Source organism: Jaculus jaculus, chromosome 4 (assembly GCF_020740685.1).
Source record: "Jaculus jaculus isolate mJacJac1 chromosome 4, mJacJac1.mat.Y.cur, whole genome shotgun sequence".
Lineage (NCBI taxonomy): Eukaryota > Metazoa > Chordata > Mammalia > Rodentia > Dipodidae > Jaculus > Jaculus jaculus.
In genome coordinates, this window is record NC_059105.1 from 60,247,412 (window position 1) to 60,267,246 (window position 19,835).

The 19,835-nt window shown below is 41.8% G+C and overlaps 1 protein-coding gene across 5 annotated transcripts in view; it reads left to right on the forward strand.

The window, feature by feature from the left end:
- The window catches only part of Ttn (titin), a 282,613-nt gene that overhangs the window by 71,748 nt on the left and 191,030 nt on the right, over positions 1 to 19,835 (forward strand). For 3 of the 5 annotated variants that reach the window (XM_045148519.1, XM_045148522.1, XM_045148520.1), the window contains one exon: positions 719 to 997. In XM_045148519.1, coding sequence (XP_045004454.1) covers positions 719 to 997 — 279 coding nt within the window. Of the gene's footprint in view, positions 1 to 718; positions 998 to 2,642; positions 3,207 to 3,690; positions 3,973 to 4,072; positions 4,352 to 4,758; positions 5,038 to 5,134; positions 5,414 to 5,523; positions 5,812 to 5,921; positions 6,201 to 6,293; positions 6,576 to 6,666; positions 6,946 to 7,058; positions 7,338 to 7,437; positions 7,717 to 7,935; positions 8,224 to 8,344; positions 8,624 to 8,751; positions 9,034 to 9,134; positions 9,414 to 9,531; positions 9,811 to 9,921; positions 10,201 to 10,303; positions 10,592 to 10,792; positions 11,072 to 11,284; positions 11,567 to 12,748; positions 13,028 to 13,148; positions 13,431 to 14,624; positions 14,904 to 15,010; positions 15,299 to 15,457; positions 15,737 to 15,833; positions 16,113 to 16,220; positions 16,500 to 16,783; positions 17,072 to 17,194; positions 17,483 to 18,158; positions 18,441 to 18,729; positions 19,009 to 19,129; positions 19,409 to 19,540; positions 19,820 to 19,835 lie in introns of all 5 variants that reach the window. The other 2 variants (XM_045148517.1, XM_045148518.1) reach the window with 1 other exon arrangement.

Here is a 19,835-nt window from a genome sequence, read left to right on the forward strand (position 1 = left end):
TTCAGGATTAAATGGATCAAGCTCTAATACCCACTGAGCTGTAATGATTTAGGTCTCATCACTGAATGTTCACTTATCTACCACTTCCAGAATGCAAGCTATTTAGAATAAAAATAAAACCACGGACGTAATCATGGTTATTAACTTGCAGTTTCTATTGCTGCTTTTGGATAGTACATTTCTCCTACTACTGGGTAGGATATTATTATATCTGCAATACTATTTATTCTTTAAATAAGGCATATCTTAATGCTTTATAATAATAAATATGGTTTTAGTTATTTTACATAAAAATGTTTTAATATGCCAAAAAGCTACCAGAAAGCATGTAAGCACTCTGTAATAACATCTATAAATGCAAAATAACCATGATTAGTTGTCCATTTGCATTTATTCCTACTTATTATTTGCAATTATTTCACTTCTGCCTCACTGTAGTTTTGGTAAATCATGTGTTTTCACCTTATGTTCAACACTCCTAGGAAGCATGGTATATTTAAATGATATATCATGTTGTAATGCATGCACACCCATAGCACCACTTCTTTTGCCTTCAGTGATCTTTCTCATTTCCGGGTCACTTGTCTTAAGCTGCTGATCTCCGGCTCACCAGTTTCAACTGTGTGACTTCATTAACAGCAACAAAAGTTAGAATTAAAAGAACAATGTGGGATTCCTGATAAGGAAGAAAACTAATGAGTTCTGCTTTGCTTTACAGCTGCCCCTGTGATCAAGAGGAGAATTGAATCCCTAGAAGTAGCTCTGGGCCACCTAGCCAAATTCACCTGTGAGATCCAAGGCGCCCCCAATGTCCGGTTCCAGTGGTTCAGAGCTGGCAGAGAAATCTATGAGAGTGACAAGTGTTCTATTAGATCTTCAAACTATGTCTCCAGCCTGGAAATCCTGAGAACCCAGGTTGTTGACTGTGGCGAGTACACCTGCAAAGCTTCTAATGAGTACGGCAGCGTCAGCTGTACAGCCACTCTGACCGTGACAGGTAAATGCCATGCACTGACCTGGATGTTGTCACCTCAGTTCATGTTATTGCTGATGTTGCTCTTTGTACAGGTGCAGAAGGTGGAGACACTGATAGCCACGATGGTATCATGGTGGCTAGGGACAATGGACCTGATGTGGGACAACATCATCTTTTATAATCACATAAGAAAACGTTCCTTATTAGTTGAGAACAATGCTGAGTCAGCCAATGAGCTCTGCCCTTCATATGAAACATTTCAAGACACTTTGGTGCTACTGAAAAAAAAAAATGATATCTTAGTGTATTTAGTGACTGAAAAACAAGTTAACAGTTAAGGACAGAACTACAACCAAAAAAAAAAAGTAGCATAAAAGAGAAAAAATAAGCAATTCCTAACATAAGTAGAGGTCTAGAACACGATTATAAATAAAAATAAATATCTGGCTTTAGACTTTATTTCTACTTTAAAAATTTAAGAACATTTTGTTTTCAATTTCCTAAATGCTACATAGGGTCACTTTTAACTAGTTAGTACTAATCAACTTCCCTTATTAGCAGGAAAAAAAAAAAAAAAAAAGCTATTCTCTCCCTCCAACTTCCCTTCTTCCATCCATCCCTACCCTCCTTCTTCATTCCATTCCTTCTTCTCTTTCTTTTTAATTCCCAAAAGAAAATGTGAGACTGAATTATAGCTTGAGGATCAGTAGTGGTAGGCACTGAGGAGGTGGGAGGGACTGTCCCCGTAGGGAGGGGCTCTCTCCTTGGGTGTTTCTTAATGAGAATGTCAAGGGGAAGGCCAAATGCAGACATAAAATGACAGGGTTCTCTGAAGCTTCTTATTTTTAGCTACCTGATTATACCACAGATTTCTGAGATTTTAAGGAACTAGCCCATGTTGACCCAGTCAGGCTGGCTTTTATTCTATAGTCAAAATGTCTTCATGAGACCAGCATTGTGTCATTATTCTCAATGACACAGATACTTCTGTATACAAATTAGGCCAGCACAGTCATGGAACTGAATCAAGGCTTCTGATAGTAAGAGGACAAGGCAAGAGGAAGATTTTTTTTTTTAAATTGGCTAGAGAGGTTCCTACAGCATTGTTTCAAAATAGAATAGAAATGGGAAATCACAGGAAGTAAATATTTGTACAAGTTTGAAATTAATTCGAAGTTACGCAATTTAAGGATTTTTCTGGCATGTAATATGAGGGTCAGAAAGATGTTTTGTAAAGTTTTACAACACCTTCAATCTTATCACTTAACATCCCTTCTCTTCAGCACAGTCGAACACATTTTCTTATCTTCCCTACAAGGTCTTCTAATTTGCAGAATTAAAGTATTAACAGAGTTTCTTATCAAATAATTCTAACTGCTAATTCACTGCTATAATAGACAGTTTCAGTAAGGTCGCTTCATAAAGAAGTTTTATTCTCTACTTTGCGAGAGACAATTAAAGTGAAGTCGCCCTCATTCAGAAAGGACACTTGATTCTTTTCCTTTGACAAATCTTTTGGTCTTATTAATGTGTTATTGAACTTTATCTTAATGATGTCTCACATCCATCTAATGATATAACTCATCTTTTGTCTGTCTTGGACTATAAAATTATAGTAAAAACTTTTGTGGGGGCTACATATAATGCTAATTTTTTTCTTTTGCAGAGGCGTATCCACCTACCTTTCTCTCTAGACCCAAGCCCCTTACAACTTTTGTGGGAAAGGCAGCCAAATTCCTCTGCACAGTGTCAGGAACTCCTGTGATCGAGACTATTTGGCAGAAAGATGGGACTGCCCTGTCGCCGTCCCCTAACTGCAGGATTACAGATGCAGAGAACAAACACAGTTTAGAACTCTTAAACCTTACCATTCAAGACAGGGGTACTTACTCTTGTAAGGCTTCCAACAAATTTGGAGCAGACATCTGCCAAGCAGAGTTGATGGTCATTGACAAACCCCATTTCATTAAAGAATTAGAGCCTGTGCAATCAGCCATCAATAAGAAAATCCACCTGGAGTGCCAGGTAGATGAGGACAGGAAAGTCACAGTCACATGGAGCAAAGATGGGCAAAAACTGCCCCCTGGGAAAGATCACAAGATCTATTTTGAAGATAAAATAGCATCCCTTGAGATTCCTCTGGCCAAACTAAAAGATTCTGGAACCTATGTGTGCACAGCTTCCAACGAGGCTGGGAGCAGTTCCACGTCAGCCACCGTCTCCGTCCGAGGTAAGAGTCCCAGGCAACCATCAGCCCCTTCCCTCTGAAGGGAGGTCCTCGGCATACTGGTCATTAAGGTAATCCCGTTCAGCAAGCCTGGGGTCTGGGGAAGGCCTGCCACTGTTTTCATTTTTTATTTTTTCAGTCTTCTTTAGAATTCACATTGGTTCTTTTAAAGTGTGGTCTGCCATTAACAAATCTTGCTTAAAATGTCTTCCAAGAACTCCAGGTATAGGTAATTCTTAGACATCATCTTTCATAAAATTACTCTTTGCATATAGTCGGTGTGCTTATTGTTTTTGCTTTGTTTTTAATAAAGAGATGGGAAAGTGTTTTAGATTGCCGTAAAGCTATTAACTGCACCACTGCTTTTTTCAAACTTTCATGATGATACCTTCTGTGTGGTATGTATTTTGTTCTGTGTCTGCTTTTCTTCAGTGGAATGAATGTTTCAGATACCTTCTCCATTTTCTCTTTTATATACGTCGTGTAGAGCCACCATCCTTTGTGAAGAAGGTGGATCCTTCTTACTTACTGCTCCCAGGCGAATCAGCACGCCTCCATTGCAAGCTGAAAGGCTCACCTGTGATCCAGGTCACATGGTTTAAAAATAACAAAGAACTTAGTGAAAGTAACACAGTCCGAATGTCATTTGTCAATTCCGAGGCTATCCTTGACATTACGGATGTGAAAGTTGAAGACAGTGGGACTTACTCATGTGAAGCGGTGAATGACGTGGGCAGTGACAGCTGTGGTACTGAAGTAGTTATCAAAGGTTTGTTTCCTGAGTTTTAGATCCATGTTTTTCTGAGAAAAGTTTGCCTTTTTAATTGTCTGTAACCCATGACTGACCCGATGCTTTCATACTTTTATAGAACCTCCTTCTTTCATCAAAACTCTTGAGCCGGCAGACATAGTGAGAGGAACAAACGCCCTGCTTCAGTGTGAAATTGCGGGCACGGGACCCTTTGAAATTAGCTGGTTCAAAGATAAGAAGCAAATTCGAAGTAGTAAAAAATACAGGTTGAGTTCTCAGAAGTCAATTGTGTCTCTGGAAATCTTTTCTTTCAATAGTGCAGATGTTGGTGAATATGAGTGTGTTGTTGCTAATGAAGTCGGAAAGTGTGGCTGCAGTGCGACACACTTGCTAAAAGGTTAGTTGTGAGAGCTTACGTCCTCTAGGAAATTACTCACCTGCCTATCCTAAGCCATGGGGAAAAAAAAAAAAAAAATGATACTTTCTCCTCTTCATCTGTCCTTTAAATTTTGTTTCATCTTGATTTGACTCGGAACAAAGTCAGTGGTTTTCACCCAATCTTTATCCTGATACCAGTAGAAATATTTTTATCTTATTATAAAGGAAAGCATATAGTAAGCCATTTATCTTCTATGTTTCTATCTTTTGAAAGTAACTGTTAATTCTTTAATTTTTCTTCTTTCTAATAAATCAATGCTATTTAATAGTAGTACTGGACAAGATAAATATAACCTAGATGAAATTCTTAAATATGGGGTTGGAGTGTGCGGAAATTGATGTTACATATGTTATTTCTTTAACTAGAACCACCAACCTTTGTCAAGAAAGTAGATGATTTTACCACCTTAGCGGGCCAAACTGTTACCTTACAAGCTGCCATTAGAGGGTCAGAACCCATTTCTGTCACATGGATGAAAGGCCAAGAAGTCATTAAAGAAGATGGCAAGATCAAGATGAGCTTTTCCAATGGTGTAGCGGTCTTGACGATTGCTGACGTTCAGACAGGTTTCAGTGGCAAATACACGTGCCTGGCTGAAAATGAAGCCGGAAGCCAAACCTCTGTTGGAGAATTAGTAGTGAAAGGTTCGTGTAGGGACATGTTGATTTTGAAGTGCCCTTTTCACTTAAAGTGAAACTCTAACTTATGCTTGGGAATCCTAACTGTTTAATACCATTGTAGAACCTGCCAAAATCATTGAGCGAGCAGAGCTGATCCAGGTGACAGCAGGGGACCCAGCCACGCTGGAGTACACAGTCGCAGGCACCCCAGAACTCAAGCCCAAATGGTACAAAGATGGGAGACCCTTGGTTGCCAGTAAAAAGTACCGAATCAGTTTTAAAAACAATGTTGCCCAACTCAAATTTTATTCGGCTGAACTGCACGACAGTGGTCAGTACACATTTGAGATTTCCAACGAGGTGGGCAGCAGTTCCTGTGAGACTACATTTACTGTACTAGGTTAGTATTTTCAGAAAACTGCGCCACATGCTTTTACACAAATGGTCAGAAACTGAACCACTTAGCACTCTCCTGTGCTGATCTTGTTTCCCTTCTTATGCCACGAACAGATCGAGACATCGCTCCATTTTTTACCAAACCCTTACGCAACGTGGACAGTGTCGTTAGCGGTACCTGCAGGCTAGACTGCAAAATCGCTGGCTCCCTCCCCATGCGGGTGTCCTGGTTTAAGGATGGTAAAGAAATCGCTGCTTCCGACAGATACCAAATAGCATTTGTGGAAGGCACGGCCTCTTTGGAGATCAGCAGAGTAGACATGAGCGACTCAGGGAATTTCACTTGTCGAGCCACAAATTCTGTGGGAAGCAAAGACAGCAGCGGAGCCCTGATTGTGCAAGGTTGGCTTGGGGCTTTCCAGTCCATTCTCACCCTACACAGTGCTCAAATTAAATCTTCTTCCCTTACGTCCCACCTCTTCTTGAAATTCTGTCTTCTTCCTCTTCTTTAGAACCACCCAGTTTTGTAACTAAGCCAGGGTCCAGAGATGTTCTGCCTGGCTCAGCGGTATGCCTGAAGAGCACTTTCCAAGGGTCTACTCCTCTCACCATCAAATGGTTTAAGGGTGAAAAGGAGTTGGTTTCTGGTGGAAGCTGCTACATTACCAAAGAAGCTTTAGAAAGTTCCCTGGAACTCTATGCAGTAAAAACGTCCGATTCAGGCACATACAAGTGCAAAATCAGCAACGTGGCTGGAGACGTGGAGTGCAGTGCAAACTTATTTGTGAAAGGTTTGCGCTCTTTTCTTGACATCATTGTGCAACCTTTTTCTACAAGTTCTTTCCTCTTGATCACACTTCTTAATAACCTCCTTCCTTCCACAGAACCTGCCACATTTGTTGAAAAGTTAGAACCATCGCAGCTGTTAAAGAAGGGAGATGCCACCCAACTAGCCTGCAGAGTAACTGGTACCCCTCCAATTAAAATAACATGGTTCGTAAATGACCGAGAGATTAAGGAGAGTGACAAACACAAAATGTCTTTTGTGGAGTCCACCGCGGTTCTCAGACTTACAGATATTGCCATTGAGGACAGTGGTGAATACATGTGTGAAGCTCAAAATGAGGCTGGCAGCGACCACTGCACTAGCATTGTGATAGTCAAAGGTTGGTGCTCCAGTTGGCCCAATGTTACCACTGGTGTGGCCCACAGCACGGAACCTTGCCCATTAACACAAGCCATTCTTTTCTACTATAGAGTCACCTTACTTTACCAAGGAGTTTAAGCCCATTGAAGTGCTGAAGGAGTATGACGTCATGCTGCTGGCTGAGGTGGCAGGCACACCTCCCTTTGAGATCACTTGGTTCAAAGACAACACAGTCCTGCGAAGTGGTAGAAAATATAAAACCTTCATCCAGGATCAGCTGGTTAGCCTGCAGATCCTTAAGTTTGTATCTGCAGATGCTGGTGAATACCAGTGTCGGGTGACCAACGAGGTGGGCAGCAGTACCTGCAGTGCCAGGGTGACTTTAAGAGGTTAGTGTTGCTTCAGGTGACAGATGGGCTCTTCTGCAGGTGCATTTCCTTTGTAAAAACAATCCGCTTTTGCTATCGACCTGGTCTTGATTGTGAATCCATTCTTCTGGTAGAACCCCCATCGTTTGTGAGGAAGATTGAAAGCACTAGCTCTCTCCGCGGAGGCACGGCCGCCTTCCAGGCCACACTGAAGGGCTCCTTGCCAATCACGGTGACTTGGTTAAAAGACAACGACGAGCTCACTGAAGATGATAATATAAGAATGACTTTTGAGAGCAATGTGGCCAGTCTCTACCTGAGTGGCATTGAAGTGAAGCATGATGGGAAATACGTCTGCCAGGCCAAAAATGATGCGGGAATACAGAGGTGTTCCGCATTACTTTCAGTCAAAGGTTGGTTCACAGAGGCTGTCTTGGGTTGGAGGAAGAAATGCAAGTGTAGGCCTTTTGGCAAGTACCACACAGCCCACATCTATCCCTTTGTTATCTGCAGAACCTGCAACAATCACCGAAGAGGCTGTATCCATAGATGTCACGCAAGGAGACCCAGCCACTTTGCAAGTTAAATTTTCAGGGACTAAAGAGATTACAGCCAAATGGTTCAAAGATGGCAAAGAACTGACCCTGGGTTCAAAATACAAAATCAGTGTCTCTGACACAGTCTCAATACTGAAGATTATTTCTACAGAAAAGAAGGATAGTGGAGAATATACTTTTGAGGTCCAAAATGATGTTGGGAGAAGCAGCTGCAAAGCTAGCATTAATGTATTAGGTTGGTATTGCTTCTGTATACAGAGGCACTGGGCATTCCTTTGCTAAAATACAGGGTGGGATGGAGCTTAGCAGCAGAGCACTTGACTAGCATGCAGAAGGTCTGGGGTACAATCCCCAACACCATGATGGAAGTGGGGTGAGAGAGAAAGATAAAAAGAAACCACAAATTGGTATATTAACCTAACTCTTCTCTTGCTTTTTTTTTTTAATTGGCTAGATCTTATTATACCTCCTTCATTCACCAAAAAGCTGAAGAAAATGGACAGTATTAAGGGATCTTTTATTGACTTAGAGTGTATAGTGGCTGGATCACATCCCATAAGTATCCAGTGGTTCAAAGATGACCAAGAAATAACAGCTAGTGACAAGTACAAATTCTCTTTTCACGACAACACTGCCTTCTTAGAAATCAGCCAGCTGGAAGGTGCAGACAGCGGCACATACACCTGTTCTGCCACCAATACGGCAGGGCACAACCAGTGCAGTGGTCATCTGACAGTCAAAGGTGGGCCCTGTTTCTCTCCACCTTTCAAAACTCTTCTGCCCTCCATTTCTCAATTCCTTCCTTCGCTGCTCAATTCTACAATAATTCTTCCTCTCTCCTTTTCCATGTTCTTTCACCCCAGAGCCCCCTTACTTCGTGGAAAAGCCACAGTCCCAAGACGTCAATCCCAGTACAAGGGTTCAATTGAAGGCGCTTGTGGGCGGCACCGCGCCCATGACAATAAAGTGGTTTAAAGATAACAAAGAGTTGCACTCTGGGGCAGCTCGCTCAGTTTGGAAGGATGACACCTCCACCATTCTAGAGCTCTTTTCAGCCAAAGCCGCCGACTCTGGGACCTACATTTGCCAGCTAAGCAATGACGTTGGCACAGCAACCAGTAAAGCCACCCTCTTTGTAAAAGGTCTGGTCTCTACATTTCTTCTGTTTCTTGCTTGTCTAGATATTCTTTGGAGAGGGAAGAGGCTTATTTAGCTCATTGAACATTGTTTTGAAAAAGGTTCATGACACTCTTTTCCCTCCCATCTTTAGAACCTCCTCAATTCATTAAAAAGCCCAGTCCAGTATTAGTGCTAAGGAACGGACAGTCAACAACATTTGAATGCCAAGTCACGGGCACTCCTGAAATTCGAGTTTCTTGGTACCTGGATGGGAATGAAATAACAGACCTTAGAAAATATGGCATTTCCTTCGTGGAAGGTTTAGCGACTTTCCAGATTTCTAATGCCAGAATAGAAAATAGCGGGACTTATGTCTGTGAGGCTCGGAATGATGCCGGCACAGCGAGCTGCAGCATTGAACTAAAAGTGAAAGGTTCGTTATGGAATCTGCTTTCCATTTTAGCTGGGGCTGCCTGTTGGGTCTCAAGGCTTCTCTTGAGTAAACTGCTCTCTGTCTCCCTTTCAACTCTGTAGAGCCCCCCACATTTATCAGGGAGCTGGAGCCTGCAGAAGTAGTGAAAGACAGCGATGTAGAGCTGGAGTGTGAGGTGATGGGCACATCTCCATTTGAAGTCACTTGGTTGAAGAATAACAAGGAAATCCGAAGTGGCAAAAAATATACACTGACTGAGAAAATGTTGGTGTTCTACCTACATATCACCAAGTGTGACCCTTCAGACATTGGCGACTACCAGTGCATTATATCCAACGAAGCTGGCAGCTGCTCGTGCAGTGCCCGCGTTGCCCTGAAAGGTCAGTTACATGCTCGGCACAGCTACTGAATCAGAAGAGGAATAACCCTTTCATGATGTGCTGATGAGTAGCTGATAAGTCGTGCTTTTTCTTTAAATGGTGTCTTGTTTAATCACAGAGCCACCATCGTTCATCAAGAAGATAGAAAATGTCACCACCGTCTTGAAGAGTTCCGCCACCTTTCAGAGTACCGTGGCAGGCTCACCCCCAATTTCCATCACATGGCTAAAAGATGATCAGATTCTTGATGCAAATGATAATGTCCATATGTCATTTGTGGATAATGTGGCCACACTTCAAGTGCGAAGTGTGGATAATGGACACAGTGGGAGATACACATGCCAAGCCAAGAATGAGTCAGGAGTTGAGAGGTGCTATGCTTTCCTGTTAGTACAAGGTTGGTGAGCTACTCTCCACTAATGGTAGTCTGCAGACATAGTTTCATAAACACACCTGACATCCAATGGAATTACCAATGTAACCCATGCACATGTCTTTCCTACTGCAGAGCCTGCTCAAATCATAGAGAAAGCTAAGTCAGTTGATGTTACTGAGAAAGACCCAGTGACCTTGGAGTGCGTCGTAGCTGGAACACCAGAACTCAAAGTGAAATGGCTTAAAGATGGGAAGCAAATTGTACCCAGTAGATATTTCTCAATGAGCTTTGAAAATAATGTGGCCAGTTTCAGGATCCAATCAGTCATGAAACAAGACAGTGGGCAGTACACTTTCAAGGTAGAAAATGACTTTGGAAGCAGCAGCTGTGACGCCTACCTGAGAGTGCTAGGTGTGTATCTTTGTCCCAGTTGGCTTCTCTTACTTATAACTATGCCCTTTGCAAACAAACAGCAACAGATTAATGGGTGTGTTTTGGTGTTTGCATTGGACAGATCAAGATATTCCTCCAACATTCACAAAAAAGTTAACCAAAATGGATAAAGTTCTGGGCTCTTCGATTCACATGGAATGCAAGGTTTCTGGCTCACTTCCCATTAGTGCTCAGTGGTTTAAAGATGGGAAAGAAATATCTACAAGTGCAAAATACAGACTTGCATGTCATGAGAATACTGTATCATTGGAAGTTAACAATCTGGACTTAGAAGACACTGCAAATTACACTTGCAAGGTGTCAAATGTGGCAGGAGATGATGCTTGCAGTGGAATCTTAACTGTGAAAGGTTAGAATTTCTTTACCTCTTCTTGATTTTTCTTTGTGGGTATTTTAAAACTTTATCACTCTTACCTTGTCTCCTTTGAGTCCCAGAAATATTTAGTTACTACCTCTTTTCATGAGTTGTTTTCTTATGTTTCCATAAAATTATCAAAACCATTCAACCACAGGGAATCTAACTAAACACATCTCTCTTAACAATCTCTAGAGCCACCTGGCTTCCTAGTGAAACCTGAGCGACAACAAGCCATACCTGACTCCACAGTGGAATTTAAGGCCATACTTAAAGGAACACCACCATTTAAAATAAAGTGGTTTAAGGACGACGTGGAACTTGCCTCAGGACCTAAATGTTTCCTTGGCTTGGAAGGGTCAACCAGCTTCTTAAATCTCTACTCAGTAGATGCTTCCAAGGCTGGACAATACACTTGCCAAGTTACCAATGATGTTGGTAGCGACTCTTGCACTACAGTGTTGCTTGTGACAGGTGTGCAAGTTTGATCTTGTTCGTCTTATGTTTCTGTCTGCTCCATGCTCCTGGTCTTTCTGTACTGTGTGATGATTGCAGCTTTCTAACACAGTAGACTATATTTCCAAGACCTTGGTCATTGTTTTTCTCTTTCCTATATATTAACTACCTAACTTAACTTTTGTTAATGATTTCGGTTCCCTCATAATCTCCTCTTTCCTCACTCTCTAGAACCACCAAAGTTCGTAAAGAAATTAGAAGCCTCCAAAATAGTGAAAGCGGGTGACTCTACAAGGCTGGAATGCAAGATAGCTGGATCTCCAGAAATCAGAGTTGTGTGGTACAGAAATGAACAGGAGCTCACAGCCAGTGATAAATACCAAATGACTTTCATAGACTCAGTGGCTGTCATCCAGATGAACAGTCTTGGTACTGAGGACAGTGGAGACTTCATCTGTGAGGCTCAGAATCCTGCGGGCAGCACAAGTTGCAGTACCAAGGTTATAGTAAAAGGTAGAGAGTCTCATCCTCATATTCTCATAAACTGAAATGCACCTTCTTCCTCCCTGCTATGTAGCTCCTGATCTTCACTGTTACCTGACTTTCCATTTCATATCATAGGCTGTTTCTTTAGCACAGAGTGATATACACATTTAGATATGACTTCTTTTTAATTTGTTTACCTGTAGGCAGTCAACTTGAGATACTTTTATTATCCAACATAATTCTTGTTACCTCAACATACTGGCCAAGCATCAAATTTGTTGTTACAATACACGTACAAAAGGAAATGGGAACTTTTAAACTAGTATTTTGCCTTTAATCCACTTACAAATATAGTAGAATCACCATATCATATCATATCATATCATTGTAAGAAAGATTAGCTATTTATATAATGTATAAGCAGAAGCAGGGTTTTTGTTTTGTTTTGTTTTCAAGTAGTGTCTCACTCTCGACCAGGCAGACCTGGAATTCACTCTGTAGTTCCAGGCTGACCTCAAACTCACAATGATCCTCTTACCTCTGCCTCCCAAGTGCTGGTATTAAAGGTGTGCACCACCATGCCCAGCCAGTTTTAAAAATCACATCTTAGAAAGGACAATAGGGGCTGGGGAAATGGCTCAGCAGTTCAAGGTACTTACCTGTAAAGCCTGCCAGCCTGGTTTCAATTCCTAAGAACTCACATAAAGCCAGACCCAAAGTGATACATGTATCTAGTGTTCATTTGCAACAGAATGAGATCCTGGTGTACACACATGCACACAAACACACTTTTTAAAAAGTTTTTCCTCTTTCCCAAAAATCAGTTGCTATATTTAAAAATACAACTACAATATGGTACAAGTAGTGCCAGTATTTATGATCATTCCAGTATGTCACCTAACTCATGTTTATCAAGGCAATTGTAACATCACCATCTGCTGTAATAGACGACTCAGATCACAGATGTTGTGACTGCCAGGTTTCTCAGTGTCTCAGTTAGAAAGCATAAACAGACATTTTCTCTGCCCATCTGGCTGACTATCTTAGGAAGGCTAATAGGCAAGTGCTACATGTCACTTACTTACCTGTAATAATATCTTAAACCTTTCTTATAACTTAAAAACAAATAAACAAAAACATTTTTTGGACTATCAAATTAAATAGCCCAATTCATGAGGCATTCCTTTTTTTTTTTTTTTTTTTTTACAGAACCACCTGTATTTAGTAGCTTCCCTCCTGTAGTAGAAACTCTTAAGAACACTGAGGTTAGTCTTGAATGTGAACTTTCGGGAACACCGCCATTTGAGGTGGTGTGGTACAAAGACAAGCGGCAACTCCGAAGTAGCAAGAAGTACAAGGTTGCCTCTAAACACTTCCATGCAAGTATTCACATTCTCAACGTGGAGTCTTCGGACATCGGAGAATACCACTGCAAAGCTCAGAACGAAGTGGGGAGCGACACTTGCATCTGTATGATAAAACTAAAAGGTAAGCAGACTCGCTGCACGCAGCAGAAACGTCCAGAGCATGCTAAACGCCCCTGTTCTCTCTCTCGCTCTTTGACAACATGAACATCCTTCTTAACAATCTCTATCCTATTCCTGTTCAGAACCACCAAGATTTGTTTCCAAACTGGGCAGCCTCACGGTGGTAGCTGGTGAGCCCGCAGAATTACAAGCATCCATTGAGGGTGCCCAGCCCATTTCTGTCCAGTGGCTTAAAGAGAAAGAAGAAATGATTAGAGAGAGTGAGAACATCCGAATTACATTTGTGGACAATGTTGCAACCCTGCAGTTTGCAAAAGTGGAGCCAGCAAATGCTGGGAAGTACATCTGCCAGGTCAAGAATGAAGGCGGAGTGAGGGAGAATATGGCCACGCTGACTGTTTTAGGTTGGTACCACGGTTCTCTGACAAAAACCAAGTGCTGGGATGACTTTCAGGCAGAGTCTCTTTTTATTATTTTTCTTCTAGAACTGTATCGAGTCTCTCCTATGTGGAAGGTTTAGGGGAAAGATCCAATTGACCTTTCAAACTTCCTTTTCTAGTCCTGTGATTTTAACAAAAACTAGCCAGGTGTTTATTACATATATAGTGCTTTTTAGACAAATACAATCCTGGCTGTCTTTTGTTTGTGAATGAAACAGTTGGAAGCCCAGCAAGATCTACAAAGAAATCTTCTTTCCAAAGTATTAGTGGTTAAAGCTGACAAGAATTCCAAAGATGAACATTTAAAGCAAAGATTTACACTCCCATCATTGAGCATATTAAATTTCAACTCAGCAATTATTAGGATGACAACCTTCTAAATGTTTTCTGTGGCACCTTAACATAAAGCAATAACACCAAGTAGTTTATTATAACAGGTATCCTCTTGCCAAAGTGCAAATCAAAACATATTGTGTGGTGTTCATGACCTAAGTTGTTTTGGAGCTGACTAATGCACCAACAAGCTATTTTTTTAAACAATGGCTGCTATAATTTGACATTGAATGCAATTGTGGAATTCCATTTTAAAGTCTATAGAGCCGGGCGTGGTGGCGCACGCCTTTAATCCCAGCACTCGGGAGGCAGAGGTAGGAGGATCGCCGTGAGTTCAAGGCCACCCTGAGACTACAGAGTTAATTCCAGGTCAGCCTGGACCACAGTGAGACCCTACCTCGAAAAACCAAAAAAATAAATAAATAAAGTCTATAGAGAATGGGCTGGAGAAATGGCTTAGCAGTTAAGGCATTTGCCTGCTAAGCCAAAGGACCCAGGTTCAATTTCCCAGGACCCATGTAAGCCAGATGAGCAAGGGGCACATGCATCTGGACTTCAGTTCAGTGGCTAGAGGCCCTGGCATGTGCATTCTCTCTCTGTCTGTCTTCTCTCTCTCTCTCTCTCTCTCTCTCTCTCTCTCTCTCTCTCTGTCTCTCTCTCTGTCTCTCTCTCTTTCTGCTTGCAAATATGTAAATTAAATTTAAATAAAGAAAGTCTGTATAGAAATTCAACATGTCAATGGAAGAAATAATCTTAGTGCATTTGATAGAAGAGACATAGTAAAGGTCCCGGACTTTCATGGATGTATGTCACATTGTATTTCAGAGCCTGCAGTCATTGTTGAGAAGGCAGGACCCATGACCGTGACAGTAGGAGAAACGTGCACCCTGGAGTGTAAGGTGGCGGGCACTCCGGAACTCTCAGTTGAGTGGTACAAGGATGGAAAACTATTGACTAGCAGCCAAAAACACAAATTTAGCTTCTACAACAAAACCTCTTCCTTAAAGATTCTCTCTGTGGAAAGGCAAGATGCAGGCACGTACACATTCCAGGTTCAAAACAACGTTGGGAAAAGCAGCTGCACTGCCACGGTTGAAGTGTCAGGTTAGTTCTGGCATTCCTTCTGGTTGCTTACATTTACCTAAGCAACCCTTCTTCCAGGGCTCTTATATTCTTTCAAAGCACTAAGCCCTTTGCTTTTGCTCACACAGACCGAATGGTCCCTCCCTCTTTCACTCGAAGGCTGAAGGATGCCGGTGGGGTCCTGGGCACTTCTTGCATCTTAGAATGCAAAGTAGCTGGATCATCTCCCATCTCTGTGGCCTGGTTTCATGAAAAAACTAAGATCGTCAGTGGCGCAAAGTACCAAACCGCATTCTCAGATAACGTGTGCACGCTGCAGCTGAATTCTCTGGACTCATCCGATACGGGGCATTATACATGCGTGGCTGCCAATGTCGCTGGCTCTGACGAATGTCGCGCACTGCTGACTGTTCAAGGTCAGTGTTGCAGTCAATTTCATCAGGAGGCTCTTCCCAATTCCTCTTTGAGTATATAATCCAGGGTGGCACACATTCAAAAGTGCTCTTGCTTCTTATGCCACATGGTAACTACATTCAAAGCTGACAGGCTCTTTTCATTGTCTTCTGTATGTATAGAACCACCCTCTTTCGTGAAAGAGCCTGAACCTCTGGAAGTACTTCCGGGCAAAAACATAACATTCACAAGCGTGATTAGAGGAACCCCTCCATTCAAGGTCGGCTGGTTCAGAGGTGCCAGAGAACTGGTGAAAGGAGACAGGTGCAACATCTATTTTGAAGACACTGTGGCAGAACTGGAATTGTTTAATACTGACATATCCCAGAGTGGGGAATACACCTGTGTGGTTTCTAACGCTGCTGGTCAGACATCCTGCACTACACGTCTCTTTGTGAAAGGTTAGACAAGAGCATTCGCTGCTCTTTTTATTCGGCATACATGGGCATCTTGGTGGTTGTGCTGTGTGTCTAACTGGTATGTCTTGTCACTTACCAGAGCCAGCCACATTTGTGAAGAAACTAAGCGATCACTCTGTGGAACCAGGGAAGGCCATCATTCTGGAAGGCACCTACACTGGAACACTTCCAATTTCTGTCACCTGGAAAAAAGACGGCATTGGCATCATTCCATCTGAGAGATGCAGCGTAGTCACCACAGAGAAAACGTGCATTCTAGAAATTCTGAACAGCACAAAAAGTGATGCGGGACACTACACTTGTGAGATTGAAAACGAGGCAGGAAGGGATGCTTGTGAAGCTCTGGTATCTACATTAGGTGTGTTGTCCCCTTCTCTCGTAAATGTTTTGCATTCAGCTTGCCTGCAGCACAGAGAGCTTGAGCCCCTGAAGTTCTGTTTGCTGATTGTGAGCCTTTCTTACACAGAGCCACCTTACTTTGTTACGGAACTGGAGCATCTGGAGGCATCCGTCGGAGACTCGGTATCTTTGCAATGCCAAGTTGCTGGAACACCAGAAATAACAGTGTCTTGGTTCAAAGGAGACACCAAGTTAAGGTCAACTCCAGAATACAGGACCTACTTTACAAACAATGTGGCCACACTGGTCTTTAACAAAGTGAACATCAATGACAGTGGAGAGTACACATGTGTAGCAGAAAACAGCATTGGAACTGCTGCCTGTAAGACTGTCTTCAGAATCCAAGGTGATTTGATTATAGATATTAAGAAATTTCTTAAGCCGGGCATGGTGGCGCATGCCTTTAATCCCAGCACTCGGGAGGCAGAGGTAGGAGGATCGCCATGAGTTCGAGGCCACCCTGAGACTCCTTAGTGAATTCCAGGTCAGCCTGGGCTACAGTGAGACCCTACCTCGAAAAATCAAAAAAAAAAAATTTCTTTTTTTTTTCTTTGTTTTAACTCTTTCAGCTTTGTAGGAATTTTCTCGCATTAGTTACTAACGCCTTGAGTGTGACTTGTCTTCCTATAGAGCGTCAACTCCCACCTTCCTTTGCAAGACAATTAAAGGACATTGAACAGACTGTCGGGTTACCTGTCACACTCACTTGCCGGCTAAATGGCTCTGCGCCCATCCAAGTGTGCTGGTACAGAGATGGAGTACTCGTAAGAGATGATGAGAATCTACAGACATCATTTGTTGACAATGTGGCCACTTTAAAAATATTGCAAACTGACTTGAGTCACTCTGGTCAGTATTCTTGCTCAGCCTCCAATCCACTCGGGACAGCATCTTCTACTGCTAGACTGACTGCCAGAGGTTTGTTCTCATGTCAATCATTCTCTTTGTAAACCATGACTTCTCATTTCACTGTGAAGATGGAAATAGTTGATTGGGGGAAAATCAAAAAGATATACAGTGCTTTTTCTTCTCATCTTGCAGAACCTAAGAAATCTCCCTTCTTTGACATCAAGCCAGTATCAATAGATGTTATTGCTGGAGAAAGTGCAGATTTTGAGTGTCATGTTACTGGAGCTCAACCAATGCGAATCACTTGGTCAAAAGACAACAAGGAAATCCGTCCTGGAGGAAACTATACAATCACATGTGTGGGCAATACTCCCCATCTGAGAATTCTTAAAGTGGGCAAAGGAGATTCTGGTCAATACACTTGTCAAGCAACTAATGATGTTGGCAAAGACATGTGCTCTGCTCAACTCAGTGTAAAAGGTATCATTACAAAGGTTTTTTGTTGGTTTTTTTTAACCAAGATTTGCTCTTTACTGTGTTTGCATTAGTCTTTTAAAAGTATCATTTAACTTATTGTTTTGGTATTTTAGATTGTTTTGAGATCTTACTCCATAGCCAGCTTGACCTAAGACCCATGGCAATCTTCCTGTCTCAGCATCTTGAGTGTTGAGTGTATAGGTGTGAATTACCACATCGGCTGTTCTTAGGTTTTCAGTGTTTGAGATAAACTAACTGGATCATTTATAATGTATGCATTCATATTGTAGGCAATTGTAACCAAAGGTCTGTCTTATCTTTATATTGGTTCTTAAGTTTGAATATTGTTTTATTGAACTATGGTAAATGTAGTCTCAACCATTCAGTCTTTCTTTTCATCCTTTCTTATTCTATAATATTCTAATTTATCATTACTAATTTTTTGTCAAATACATAAATAACTATATTAGCTGGTATATTTTAGTTTGTATGTCCAGACTAGCCATATCAACTAAATCCTCTACTAAAATATAAAAGATTACTTAATAGGAAGTGCCTTTACTTTGCTATGGAATCCACAGCAAGTATATTCTTAATAATAAACCTCTTGAAACGCAAAGCTATGATCTTCAGCTACAATGTAAGTGATTTGTACTGACCTTTTCCTTTGGTTTAATAGAGCCTCCAAAGTTTGTTAAGAAATTAGATGCTTCAAAAGTCGCAAAACAGGGAGAATCCATCCAACTGGAGTGTAAAATAAGTGGCTCCCCAGAAATCAAAGTCTTGTGGTTCCGAAACGACAGTGAACTGCATGAGAGCTGGAAATACAACATGTCATTCATTAATTCTGTGGCCCTGCTCACCATCAATGAAGCCAGTGCTGAGGACACCGGGGACTACATCTGTGAAGCTCACAATGGTGTCGGCGATGCCAGCTGCAGCACAGCCCTGACAGTTAAAGGTTAGATACCTGACCGCATCCTCCTTTCTTTCTGATCTGGCTTCCTTCTATGTGCCATTATAATATCCAAATGAAAAGACTTCTTAAGATTATTTCCTTCAACTCTTCCAACTACTTTTGATGAATTGTCACATCCTATGTCATCATTTAGTTAACCCAGTTGCTCTTAATGACCCTCAATTCATAGGAAATCTTTCTAGATTTTAGAAACTAGAAACATAGACCCTAAGAATGTCTTCCTCTTGAGTAAGCCATTGTCTTCATTGTTCTCCCTCCTTTCTTCTGGTAGCACCTCCTGTTTTCACGCAGAAGCCTCCTCCAGTGGGAGCCCTGAAAGGCTCTGATGTGGTCCTCCAGTGCGAAATTTCAGGAACTCCTCCATTTGAGGTGGTGTGGGTTAAAGATCGAAAGCAAGTTCGAAGCAGCAAGAAATTTAAAATCACTTCCAAAAATGTTGATACGAGTCTCCACATTCTTAACCTTGAGGCATCTGATGTAGGGGAATATCACTGCAGAGCCACTAACGAGGTGGGGAGTGACACGTGTGTTTGCACTGTCAAGTTCAAAGGTTTGTATACCTCTGCACATAACTACATGCCTCATTCTTTGATCTCTTCTTGCTTGACTAATAATTTACATGGCTGTGATTCTTAATTTTTTTCCCTTTCACCATAATTTTCTTTCATTAGAACCTCCACGATTTGTGAAAAAGCTAAGTGACATGTCAACCCTCATTGGGGACACTGTTGAGTTACGAGCTGTGGTGGAAGGCTTCCAGCCGATTTCTGTAGTCTGGCTCAAAGATAAAGAAGTCATCAGAGAGAGTGAAAACATTAGGATTTCCTTCGTTGATAACATTGCAACTCTCCAAGTGATTAGTCCAGATGCATCAAATACTGGAAAATACATATGCCAAATCAAAAATGATGCTGGAATGAGAGAATGTGCAGCAGTCCTGACTGTTATAGGTCAGTAGCACAGTGCAACCCATGGAAAAAAAACTCACTTGATAGGACTATTATCCAACAACACATATCGGCCGTGTTCCATTCAAAATGTGACTTGATTCTCAATGGAGTATTTTTTTGTTCTTGTTTTAGAACCAGCCAGGATCGTAGAGAAGCCAGAACCAATGACTGTAACAACTGGAAACCCTTTTGCATTAGAGTGCACAGTGGCTGGAACACCAGAACTTTCAGCCAAGTGGTTCAAAGATGGACGAGAGCTATCTGCAGACAGCAAACATCACATTACATTTGTCAAAAATGTGGCTTCTCTTAAAATCCCCTCTGCAGAAATGAGTGACAAGGGGTTATACAGCTTTGAAGTGCAAAACAGTGTCGGCAAAAGCAACTGCACTGTCTCTGTCCACGTTTCTGGTGAGTGAAACGGGAT